The sequence below is a fragment of the Harmonia axyridis genome, chromosome 3 (genome assembly GCF_914767665.1).
Source record: "Harmonia axyridis chromosome 3, icHarAxyr1.1, whole genome shotgun sequence".
Classification (NCBI taxonomy): domain Eukaryota; kingdom Metazoa; phylum Arthropoda; class Insecta; order Coleoptera; family Coccinellidae; genus Harmonia; species Harmonia axyridis.
This window is the reverse complement of record NC_059503.1, coordinates 17,851,787-17,864,312: the sequence shown is the minus strand read 5'-3', so window position 1 is coordinate 17,864,312 and position 12,526 is coordinate 17,851,787. Positions and strand designations below refer to the sequence as shown.

The 12,526-nt window shown below is 34.5% G+C and overlaps 2 protein-coding genes across 2 annotated transcripts; one reads left to right on the top strand and one right to left on the bottom strand.

Annotated features, from left to right (window-relative positions):
- Positions 1–14: 14 nt before the first annotated feature.
- LOC123677089 (uncharacterized protein C16orf52 homolog A) lies at positions 15–2,330 on the bottom strand. The gene has a single exon (XM_045613553.1). The coding sequence runs from the start codon at positions 1,976–1,978 to the stop codon at positions 1,475–1,477; it is 504 nt and encodes a 167-aa protein (XP_045469509.1). The 5' UTR covers positions 1,979–2,330; the 3' UTR covers positions 15–1,474.
- Positions 2,331–8,333: 6,003 nt separating this feature from the next.
- Positions 8,334–12,247, top strand: LOC123676883 (YEATS domain-containing protein 2). The gene is made up of 9 exons (XM_045613146.1): positions 8,334–8,522; positions 8,573–8,842; positions 8,921–9,317; positions 9,419–9,564; positions 9,880–10,062; positions 10,123–10,772; positions 11,360–11,612; positions 11,667–11,910; positions 12,073–12,247. Exons 1-9 carry the CDS (start codon positions 8,441–8,443, stop codon positions 12,179–12,181), a joined length of 2,334 nt encoding a protein of 777 aa, XP_045469102.1. The 5' UTR covers positions 8,334–8,440; the 3' UTR covers positions 12,182–12,247.
- Positions 12,248–12,526: the final 279 nt, after the last annotated feature.

Below are 12,526 nucleotides of genomic sequence, written 5' to 3'. Positions count from 1 at the left end.
ATAAAAAAAATTCATAATGGGAAATTTATATTTCAATACATCATTCTACATAAAAAATTCTTTATCACAGCTAATTGGGGATAATTTCCAAAACAAATCCTAAGAATATGTTCAAATTGCAGGCAATGGAGATATTATACATTTACTTTGATATACATTGCATTACTTGCACTCAACAATTTGAAAATGGGTATTTAAATTGAACATAATACTACAAAGTTCTTTCAGAAGATACTACTTAAATTAAAAATTCGCTTTTTAATTTTTCTTACCAAACTCATAAATCCAACTTCCAAACTGGGCAAAGAATAATACACATTTCATGATATTCATTACTTATTTATGGGAAATTCAACAAAATGTGATTACTACATGTTCAATGTATTATTATTAATGTTTTCAGTCATAAGGAACTGCTGGTATTAACAATTAATTCCCATAGGAATATTTCAAAAATAGTATTTCTTCTCTGAATTTGAATGCTTCAAAGGATTTTTGATTGAATATTTATAAGCCTGAAGAAGAGAAGAAATACTTCTTGAAACATTGTTGCGTGAATGAATTGTTCTCTCTCTCTCTCTCTCTTCAGCCGTTTGACATCCAATGTTGGATATAGGCCTCTTCTAAACTCTTCCATGTTTTCCTATCCCGTGCTTTCTTCATCCACTGATTTTCTGAGATCTCCTTGATGTCATCTCGCCATCTCTTAATTGGTCTCCCAATGCTTCTTTTACTCATGCGTAGTCTCCATTGAGTTATTTTCAATGTCCATCTATTCGGATTCTGGCGTGCAACATGTCCAGCCCACTGCCACTTCAACTTTGCTATCTGCTTTGTGATATCTTTTACTTTTGTCCTCTCCCAAATGATTTTGTTGGAGATTTTATCTTTCAGAGTTACGCCCATCATAGCACTCTCCATGGCTCTTTGGCACACACCCTTTTTTTTCATACTCTTTTTTGTTAGGGTCATAGTTTCTAGCCCGAATTGTTACTACAAGCAATTCCCTGAAAACTTTTTTCATTGATGATGCATTAAAAAAACCAAAAATTGGTTGATGAGTATGCTCATTAAAAATTTTTTTAATAATTTATGTATATATCAAAGGGTTTTGTTTTTTAATATTTTATTCAGGTAAAGTGTGAGCTTTTATATTACCAAACTTATCAACAGTGATGCATTATTTTTTTAATTTAAATGTAAATTAAAGTTTATTCCATACAAAAAATTAATCAAATTAGATTTTAAATTTGAAGCATTATTCACATGGAACTTCGATTATTATATCTTAAGGTAAAAACAGCAATACAAGCACCTTAACCCAAAACTAAATCTGAGTAAATTTGGAATAGACTCTGTGATTATTTTATAACGTTATAAACTATGAATTATGATTTTGTAGAATATTAACAAATTGAAATTATTATCACAGAAGACTGTCATAGATATACAAATCTAAATAAAAAAAAACATTTCAAAAGTGAGGTAAACAAACCTTTCCTGCAAACAATTCTGATATAACAGTTACCCATAATGCTAATACAAATATTATATATGAAATTCCAACTTGGTGGCTATTAGGAAGTTGATAGGGCTGTCCCCCTATCTCATCAACATGAAAACCCATTGGAAATATAACAGCTGCTAAACAAAACAATACCATTGCAGTAAAACCAACCCACCTTGCATATGGTAGTACATTTCTGTCCCAATGAGAAGAAACAAGTAAGATTATTGTTGTTGTTATACATATACATCCGACAAATATACAAACAAGAGCAAGTAACCATTCAGGCTGAAGGTCAGGAGTGAAGCATATTTGAGGTCTGTTATACAAAGTCATACATGTCCACATTAGTCCCAATTGTGTATCACCACCAACATCAGTAATTATCCAATCTGGCAAAGCCAAACTTACTATGGCAAATATATCAGCTGCCATGAACAAAGTTCCTGATATTAATGTTAATTTATCCATGTGGAAAAGTGAATTTTCACAAAAGATATTAATTAAAATCTTGCATTTATTGCATTTCAAGCAGTCTGCTTTGAAACGATATTGAATTATTTAGATTAGGTTTTAACCTTTTGACAGTATCTTATTTATTTTTCTTCTTCTTCTTCAATCCTTTACTATGTGCTGGGTTTGTCACCATCTACACATCGAACAATTTGGACCATCGAGTGGGGTTCAAGTTTTCTAAATTCCAAAAATATTGGCCCCAATTCAAGGTGTTAAATACTGAGCTATTATTGGAGATCAACTTTCTCACGTTACATTTATCTCTCTCTCCCTTTTTTTTTTTTTTTTTTTTTTTTTTTTTTTTTTTTTTTTTTTTTTTTTTTTTTTTTTATTATAATTTTTAATGCAAGGTTTCCGTGGCGCATGTGAAGGTAGGGAAGGGTTCCCTCATGCACACAAAATACAACAAGGAAAGTATCATGAGGGGAAAACCAATTAGGGAACAGATGATACACATAACACATTTATTTTTATTTTATTTATTTTTTTATTTATTTTTTTTTTTTTTTCCTTTATTTTTATAAATGGATTCCTGAGGCCACCAGGAAGTTGTACAATAACCTATAAACGAGAACATTTTCAGAAAAGATCAAATCATAGATGTTAATAGGGTAGGATTTTATGGATTTAACCTCATATAGGTCACTGCAAAACTTCAAACAATTCGACAAGTTTACCCGACAATTGAAGAATATGTGAGGGATATCACCCCTGTCTCCGCAAGCACACAAATCGGTCTGAGCAACATGTATCCTATAAAGATGACAAGGAGAAGAACAGTGGTTAGAGCGCAATCTATTTATAGTGACCACATTGCCTCTAGAGAGCTCCGCATCCAGAAACCAAGGGCGATTGCCTAAGGATCTGGGGTATACATATTGCGAAAAGGTACGGTTTCCCATCAATTCCCTCCATTCACGCTTCCACCTTTCCCAAATGATTCGCTTGAAAGAAGGCCAGAACTCACTAACATGAGCCCTCCTAATAACAGAGTTTTCTGAAGCTGTTTTTGCAAGATTGTCCGCTTTATCATTACCATCTATATTAGTGTGACTTGGAACCCAAACTAGTTTTACATTACAGGAATTATTGCAGAGGTACAGAATATTGTCTCTAATCGCTAGTGTAATATGATCATTACTAGCTGAAATCTTCCACTTAGTAATTTTCTCCAACGCACTCATGGAGTCCGTGATAATAAGAACCTTTTTAAAATTTCTTCTTTTGATTTCCCAGGTCGCCTCAAGGATTGCAATCAGTTCAGCGGAGCAGATGGAAAAGTGATTTGGAAGTCTTTTCGATATTGAGATACCCGTAGGGCTATAAATTCCTATGCCTGTATGAGAAGGGGACTTGGAAGCATCAGTGTAAACTCTGTCGAAACTGGGGAATTTTTCCAGACAAGCAACCTCAAAGGATAAAGCGTTGTCCTGTGAAGACTTTGAGAGCCCAAGGGAGTAGTAGCCAATATGGGTGGTATGGACTTTTAAATCTCTGTCAAAGCAGGGCAGATGAGAGGAGGAGTAAAAGTCTTCGGAGTTAGACAGGAGCGAATGGACCTCTACTATGGGAGGGGGATTACCCAGATTTGACCAGTGTTTAATTGAAGACACCTTTGATAGAACAGGGTCATTATGAAGTCTATACAGCTTGGATAGAAACTTTAACGCAAGGAACTGACGACGAAACTTAAGAGGGAGCTCGTTGCTTTCGGCAAGTATGATTGGGATAGGAGTGGACTTCATGTAGCCCATAGCCACTCTCAAAGCGGCATACTGGATCCTGTCCAATTTCTTCAGAAGAACTTTGGAACATTTTCCGTAGAAAAGGCTGCCATAGTCGAGGAAGGGTCGAATTGTGGCCCTGTATAACAATAGCTGAGTTGCTGGATGACAGCCCCACCAGGTTCTGCACAATGCTCTCATAACATTTATACCCTGAAGAGATTTCGAGCACATATCGGAGATATGTAAAGACCAATTCAAATTCTGATGAATCGAAACGCCCAGGTATTTCACGGAATCAGCCCATGGAATGGCAGTTTTAAAAAGGCGAAGAGGAGGCTTAAGTGGAAGGACCTTATTTTTATGGCAGCATAATGCCTTGGATTTTTCCGGAGATAACTGGAGGGATTTTGCCATTGACCATTTTTCTACCAATACCAAGGCTTTGGACATTTTTTCAAATGCAGAATCAAAGGTAGGACCAGAAGCAATTATTGCCTTATCATCTGCAAATTTCAGAGTTGTAACTCCTGGAACATTCACAACATTTGGGAGATCACTGACGAATATGTTAAAAAGTATTGGAGCCTTTGGGGAGCCCTGAGCCAACCCTATATTCGATTGCTCTGGACCAATAAGTTCCTTTGTAAGGGGATCAACCAGGAATATGTTTCTCTGGACTACAAGAGATCTGATAAGTTCAATAACCGAGAGTGGGAGATCCATAGAAAGTAAAGTACGTTCGAGAAGATCAAACTGAACCGAATCATAGGCCTGTCTGACGTCCAGAAACACCACTATCACGAACTCGTTTCTGAGGAAGGAGGCATAAATCGTTGAAATCAAGAATGAAAGGGCATCATTAACGGACTTTCCCTTACGGAAACCAAACTGTAGTTCACGATCGTCTATCGATTTCTGATACACTCTCTCTAATCTGGTTGCTAACAAAGATTCAAGAACTTTAAGGAGACAGGAGGTGAGAGCAATGGGACGAAAACTCAAGGGGTCCTCTGGGGATTTTCCCGGCTTGCATATGGGAATGATGATAGTATCCTTCAGGGATAATGGAATCTGAGGTGATGAAAGCTGATCATTAAATAACTCAGCTAGCACCTGTTTGGAATGGATTGGGAGAGACTTCAACATATTGTATGTTATACCGTCCTTGCCTGGAGCTGACTCCTTCTTGGACTTAATACACAAGGACAGTTCATCGAGGGTGATAGGGGGAAAAGGAGCAGGAGAGTAGTTAATGGGAGCTGATGACTGAACTGAAGCAGGGGTTGAAAGAGGGCACAGGCGAGAGAGGATTTCTTGACCACAAGTGGGAGAGGAAGTTCGAGGAGCAGAGGGTTTACAACCATATTTGAATCTGGATATATCTGACCACAATTTTCTGCCATTACAAGGCGACAGACCTTCGCAGAAACTTCTGAATGATTCTCTTTTGGCCTTTCTGATCTTAGCTTTGACTGCTGATTGGATGCTTTTAGCTGAGAGAAAGTGCTCCATTGAAGGATTACGAAGGTAAGCTCTGAAAGCATCAGATCTTCTCTTAACAGCCAAAGAGAGATCATCATTCCACCACGATTTCCTATATGTTGGTGAAGAAGGTTGGAAAGGTCTCCTCAAGGGAATGCAGAATTCAGCAGCCTCAACAACTAGATCTCTAAATTCTAGAATGGAATTAGGGCGATTATTCCTAATATTATTGTCAATTACCTCCTGAAATCTGAACCAATCTGCCTGGGCGGTGTTGAACCTTCTGGAGGAAAATCGGGAATGAGAGGGAGGGGACGAGAGAGGGAAAAAACAGAGAGAGATCATAAGTGGAAAATGATCACTTCCTCCAGGGTCAGAAATTACTTCCCATTGGGAGTTAACTCTAAGACAGCTAGAACATAATGTGATATCTGGGGCACTAGGATTTTCGCCTGGTGGGGAGATTCTGGTAGGAGAGCCATTGTTTAGGATACATATATCCTCACCTAGAATAAAATCCTCAAGGACTTTACCACTGGGATTCCGAAAACCAGAACCCCAGATAGGGTTCTGGGCATTAAAATCACCACCAATCATAAATGGGGTAGTTATACTATCCATCAGGTTGCTCCAAAAAGAAATGGGAAGATTGATGTTGGGGGGACAGTACACATTAATGATAGAAAGCAGAGGAGAAGCTACTTTGATACCTTGGAGCTGAACTCTATCAGGAACAAGAAGGTTGGAAAAATCAATTGGAACAAATGGTAGGTCAAGTTTGACTAGAAGGGCAATACCACCACCTCTATCGCTTCGATCCTGTCTGAGAGAGTAGAATCCTGATACCCTGAGATTATGGGATTCATTAAGCCACGTTTCCTGAAGCATGACCACACTGGGGGAGTTCTCTTCTATTAGCAATTTCAGGTTGTCAATGTTAGAGTGAATTGATCTTATGTTCCACTGTATAATGTCTAACATGGTAAGGCCGAGGGAGGTGAGGGAGACTGAGATAAAAGAAGAGAACAGTCGAACAAATTTTAGAACTATATGGACTCTTCAACAGTGGGAATGGGAATGCTATCTTCTAGAACATTTGAAGGATAATTGTTTTTAAATAATACAGAAAGACTCTTTATAAACTCGGAATTTTCTTTATTTTGAAGACGCTTGGAAACAATTTCAAATATTAATTCATCTGAGAGAGGGGAACCAGAAAAGGAAGGTATTTGATCACTCTGAGAATGAGAAGGGCTCCCAAGTATTGGGGATAAGGGAAGGGAAGTGTTGTATAACTGAGATTCATGAAGATCTCGGTCATATCCTGGAGATTGCGGATTTTTCTTCCTTTTCTTATTCAGGGCTGTGGAATAAGAAAGAGGGGTGGAAGACCCATTGTCAAGGAGATTTCTTCTGTCATGGACGGAAATAACAGCAGAATCCCTAACCGAGTTAGTGAGTCTTGAGGGTAGCTGTGGAAACAGCTGAGGCCTCAGATCAAAAGAGAATTGGTCATTACGCAAGAGGGGAGAAGTTGCATTATAATTTTTCGGGATCATTTTAACAGCCTCAAAATATGAAATGTTCTCTACCGCTATTAATCTATTAATTTGTTTCTGGCGTAGAAACTCTGGGCAGGAGCGATCAGTAGAGGCATGTTCTCCAGAGCAGAAAACACACTTCGGATGGGAGGGGTCAGGACATTCTTGTTCCTCATGATTCTCAGCGCAGTTCCTGCAACGTTTAGATTTGGATGGATTGTTACAATTGGCCTTGGTATGTCCATACCTCAGACAATTGTAGCATTGGATAACTGGTCCAACATATAGAGAAACGTGCCTTAAGCAGCCCCAAAGGGCAATCTTTTCTGGGAGATTTTTGCCCTGGAAAGTAAGAATCCAAGTAGAAGAGGGGACGTAGGAAACTATGCCATCAGTGACAGTTCTTCGATTGAGTTGTCGGGCATCTAATATTTTTACTTTGGAGTGGGCATGAAGCTCAATGTCTTCCTTAGTAATTTCTGAACCAACATTTCTAATGATACCTTTGCTTGTAACCATTCTTGAAGGAATAAACACGTCTATTGCAGGGTCACCAGAGAAGGGATTCTCAGTGACAAAATTGTTCGCCCTATCAGGGAGATCAAATTCAATAGATATTCTTTTTTTACCTCTTTTAGCTATATTTTTAATTCCTTTGACATTTGAGGCGGCTAATTTCTTGGCAAAATTCATAGGATGGATATTACCGATATTACCAACAGCATTAGATTCAATTATCACCATAAATGGTCCAAAGTCATTCAAACTGTATTTCAATTCAAGTTTAGATTTTTTGGGGGCATTAGCATTCGATCTAATTAAACGAGAAATTGACTGGGAGAGCTCTTCAGCCTCATTGAGAACTTCCAAGTCATCGGTAAAAATTGCTCTAACCGACTGAATTTCCCTTGAAAGGATAGTTAAGTCAGCTAGGGAGTGATAGTCCTTATTAGAACCATCATTACCTAGGTTCAAATTGTTGAGTATTTTTTGAGATGTAGGTGTTAGTGCATTAAACGCTTTGGGAGACAAAGGCGATCTAGGGGGGTCATCAGACCCCCCCGGGTTCCAATCCATTAAAAAAGGAACTCTTATCAGTAGGTAGAGATGACACCAGAGTTAATATAACTGACCCCAGAAAGTCCTACCTTGAAAATTCAATATACCACAAATAATTAGTGGGAATTAAGAAATTTACTCACACAAATATCAATATATGTTAAGATTATTTAATCAATTTAAAGGAAAATTTATAGGAAGCACGCGCTTATGTCAACGGTTAACCTCCGAATCCATCTTATTTATTTATTATTAGTTTGAACCACAGAGTTAATACTATGGTTCTATATTTTTGTTTTAAGTTGAATTGTTGAATATGAAGAAAATATTCCATCAATTCAATTCTATTGAATAAAATATATATTATATATAAATAAATTATAGTATTGCTCTTAAGATGTTTAGACATCTTATATTGCTCAAAATGATATTTCAATTTATTCTGTTTATTAATTCTATGATTCTGATATATTTACAAAATTCTATGAGCAACCAAATTAGTTTCCTGTCAATATTTGTTATTTAACCTGAATGTTAATTTAATATTTTGAAGGAAGAAGTAAACAATTATTATATTATTAAATTCCAATTAGAACTGAATTACCAAAATGAATGTAAATGATAGTGAAACTGATCCTGATTATGCTACCCACAACATCGCATTGAAAAGAGCTGAAAAATTAAAAGAAGGTATATTCCTGATTGGTTAACGTTATATTTTTTATCCAGATATTTTTCAGAGAGTATTAATTCAGTGGAAAAGATTAAAGAAATACTCAACCAAGAATTCAATAAAGAATTAACTGAACGACAAAATCAATTAGAACAAATTGAGAAACAAATACATAAAACCAGAAAACTTATGCATCTTATGAGATATGTTTTAATAAGTTCATATTATAACAAAAAAGAATTAGAATATAATGGTAATGATGAAGTATTAGCAAAAGCTGAAACCAGCTATCTGTTTGATCAAAATAGGATTCATCCAGCCTTGAAAAAACTACTAGGTAAAACAAAATACTTCTCAAAATTCTAAAAAATGGTAACTATTTTGATTCAATGTCTTAACCCTGGCATGCTTTCAGGTAAAAATGGATCTGCTCCTGATTTTACGATGTGCAGAAGTGCTAGAAGAAATAAAGGAGATAACAAGCCTAATTTGATGGTAGAAAATTTAAATAGTGGTAAATCTAATAATTCCGACAATAAAAGTAACAAACCTTCATCCAGTCATAGTGTAGATGGCAATAGCCACTCTCAACAAAGTACAAATTTCGATAGGAACAGACAGAAAATCAAAAATCAAATAATAGTTGGCAATATTTCTAAATGGATGCCTTCATCCGAAGAAGAAAAATTGACCCATAAGTGGATGGTGTATGTAAGAGGCCCAAAAGAAAATCCTGATGTTTCACACTTCATTGAGAAAGTAGTTTTTTATCTACATCCTTCTTATAAACCAGATGATAAAGTAGAAGTCAGGTAAAAAATTTGACAGATCCCCATTTTACTTTGCAGTTTGAAATGAAATAATGGTAAACATTTCTACAAGTTTGTGATATTATTAAATATTATTATTCTAGTAAACCACCATTTCATCTATCTAGAATGGGATGGGGAGAATTCCCTATAAGATTACAGATATATTTTGTATGCCCCATGAATAAGCCAGTAGATATAGTTCATAATTTAAAATTGGACAAAACTTACTCAGGAAGACAAACTTTAGGTGAGTAATTGGAGTTCATTACCATATTAACATTTTTTCATTAGATTGTTTTTGTAATTCCTTATCATTCGAAATATGGTTATTTTTTATATATTGTACAACATTTTATGAGAAATTGCTCTCTGTATGCATATAATTCAGATTTCCATATAGAAAATATTTCAGAATTGATTCGATATTAATAAACAGGAAATGTACATTATAGTTTGAAGTATTCATTTCATATTAATTGAATAAAGTTGGAAACAACTAAATATATATTCATTATAAAAAAAATAATAAAGTATTAGGGTACATCTAAAATTTTTCTTACAGGAAATGAAACAATTATTGATCTTTATTTATATAATGATAAGCTGAACACCTCATCAGAATCTGAAGATATTCACAGCAATAATATTTCAATGGATTCTATGGTAGGAGATTCAAAAAAGCATGAAATAGTTGCTGTAACTGATATATGCGAAAAAGAAAAACCATCTATGAGTGCTACTAAAGGTTTGTATTATATTTTTATTTCTAACTGAATTGATATTACTTCAATTCAATTTGTTTTAGAAATCATTCCAAATTTTGAACATGATTATTGTACTGAAGATGTGAAACCAAACATGAATGAAATGATTTTGAATAGAAATGAAAGTGTTTCTCTCAATTATGAACATTCGTATAGCTACCCCCCTACCCATGAATTTTTCAATATAGATGTAAAGAAGAGTAAGCCAGAGGCAATTGAGCAAGAAAAAAATCCTCTTATATATGGTTTAGATGATTCATATTCAGAAACATGTTCAGATATGAAAAGAAAGGAACCATTGTTTTATCGTAAAACATTAGTTTATACAACAAAAGAACCTAATAAAAGTAATCAAACCACTTTATTGAATAAAGGCAAAGCTGCTGGAACTAAAAGAAAATCTCAAGATTCCCTACTCAAAAAAATGTATACCAAAAAGTTGTATGCACAAGTTGCTTCTTCCAGTAATCAGAATTCTGAAAAATGTAGTACAGATAGTCTTCAAGTTTACATGAAGCTTCCTAGGAACGATTCCAACATGCTCAAATTCAAAAATTTAGGAGAAGCTTTACCATATATATTCAAGCGTATGCCTCTGATTTTAGATGTCAAAAAAACATTGTTTCCTTTCACAGCTTCTTCTTCAGAGGAATACTATTCTTGGAGTGTATTCAAACAAACAAATGCAGAAGTAAGATATTCCATAGTGTAGAGAAAAAAATTGCAAGACTTCATAAATTAAGGTTCAGCCTGATTAAAGAACAGCTTGAGCTTTTTCAATTTACAATGGGTAGTCTTTCAACAGTTCTTCTATATATTCCATATCAAATTTGATTGAACTGTGAAATTTTATCATCTTTCTGTGCAATAATGGAAAAACTAGTTTGATATAGTGTTGAAAAAATCTGTCAGTTTCAAAAGCATTGTTCGAAAGTTATATAGTTACTTTTTTATTCTGTTAAAAGCCTAATTTTTAGCATCTCACATGCAAAATAAATTTCATATTTAGATCATATTCGTCATATTGATTATTTTCTTGAAATAATTATTTAAAAAATCAAATAATAGTAGGCACTATTTTTAAATGAATACCGTCATCTGGAAAAAAAATGGACAGTATATGTTAGAGGCTCAAAAGGGAAAGAGTTGTTATTTGGGGATTAAAAAGATATATATTTAAAAAAAAATGTTAATATTGAAGAACTTCTGTGTATTTTAATATTTTCATTTGAATCTTATGTCCTATCAGTTCCGTTATTAATGATTTTTACTTTTCAGTGGAGTAGAGCTAAAATAATTAAAAATTTAATAGATATTGAAGAAGTCTATGAACATCAAAAATGGAGTGCCAAGGCAATAATGACATATGGAAAATCCCATGGATATACTCCTAATACTGATTTCAATACACTTGAAAAGAATACAGCTGAAATCAAACTGATAAATAATTGTTTTAGTTCTTCATTGGATATACCTTACAACACTCCTGTATGTACTCCTGACATTTCCTTAGACATCTTAAATGAGTCAGGTATGTGCTAATATTTTGTTCCTAATATTATTATGTATTTGAAACTTATTTTAGTATCTCCAAAGAAGAAAAAATCAAAAATATCATGTGTAAATATAACAGATCCATCTCTTCAAATGGAATGTTCGTATATTCGAGAGGAAGCTCTAGAATGTGGAATTGTTTTGAAAAATGAACAGATTGAAGATAATGTTGTTTTAAATGGAGCAGAGAGAATGATTTTAGAAGCAGTAAAATGTTTAGCTAATCAGCTTGTGAGACGTTCATTACACATAGCAACTACTTCACGTAGTTTTGAGTGAGTATTAATTATTGGTGTAAAGCAAATTTTTACATTGACTGCATCATAATTTTCAATTGAAATGAATTAACGCAAGACCTATGTCAGCAACATAATTTTTTGAATATCATTTAAGTTTTGTATTGGGTGGAATTGCCTTATTAATGAAATTTTTTGTAGTGGGGAAATCAATACTGTGCATTTGCAGAAGGCTATGGAGGAAAGAAAAGAATTAAAGTCTCTCTCACAATTCCGCATCAAACAGACAAATAAGAAATATTTCTTCTAGTCCATATTACCAATAATGCATTGTACATAAATGATAATTGTATTATATTATTAATTACTATTGAAATGGATTTTACATGAACTCTGCCAAAAGGTTTGAAACACTGTGTTTCCCCATCCTTCTCCTAATAATACGCCCTCCAAAGTAATTTGTTTTGATCTAATCAAACTATTCCTGGAGTTTTCTGAGAATTGCGTATTGTTAACGTGTACCTTATATCTGGCTGAAATTTGTATAACACCAAATAGGATTTCCATAACAAGTTTTATTGAATTTGCAGAAACTAATAATATGAGCACATAGATAGACATGGAACCATAGTTGTTCAGAATGGTTTGAAAGGCA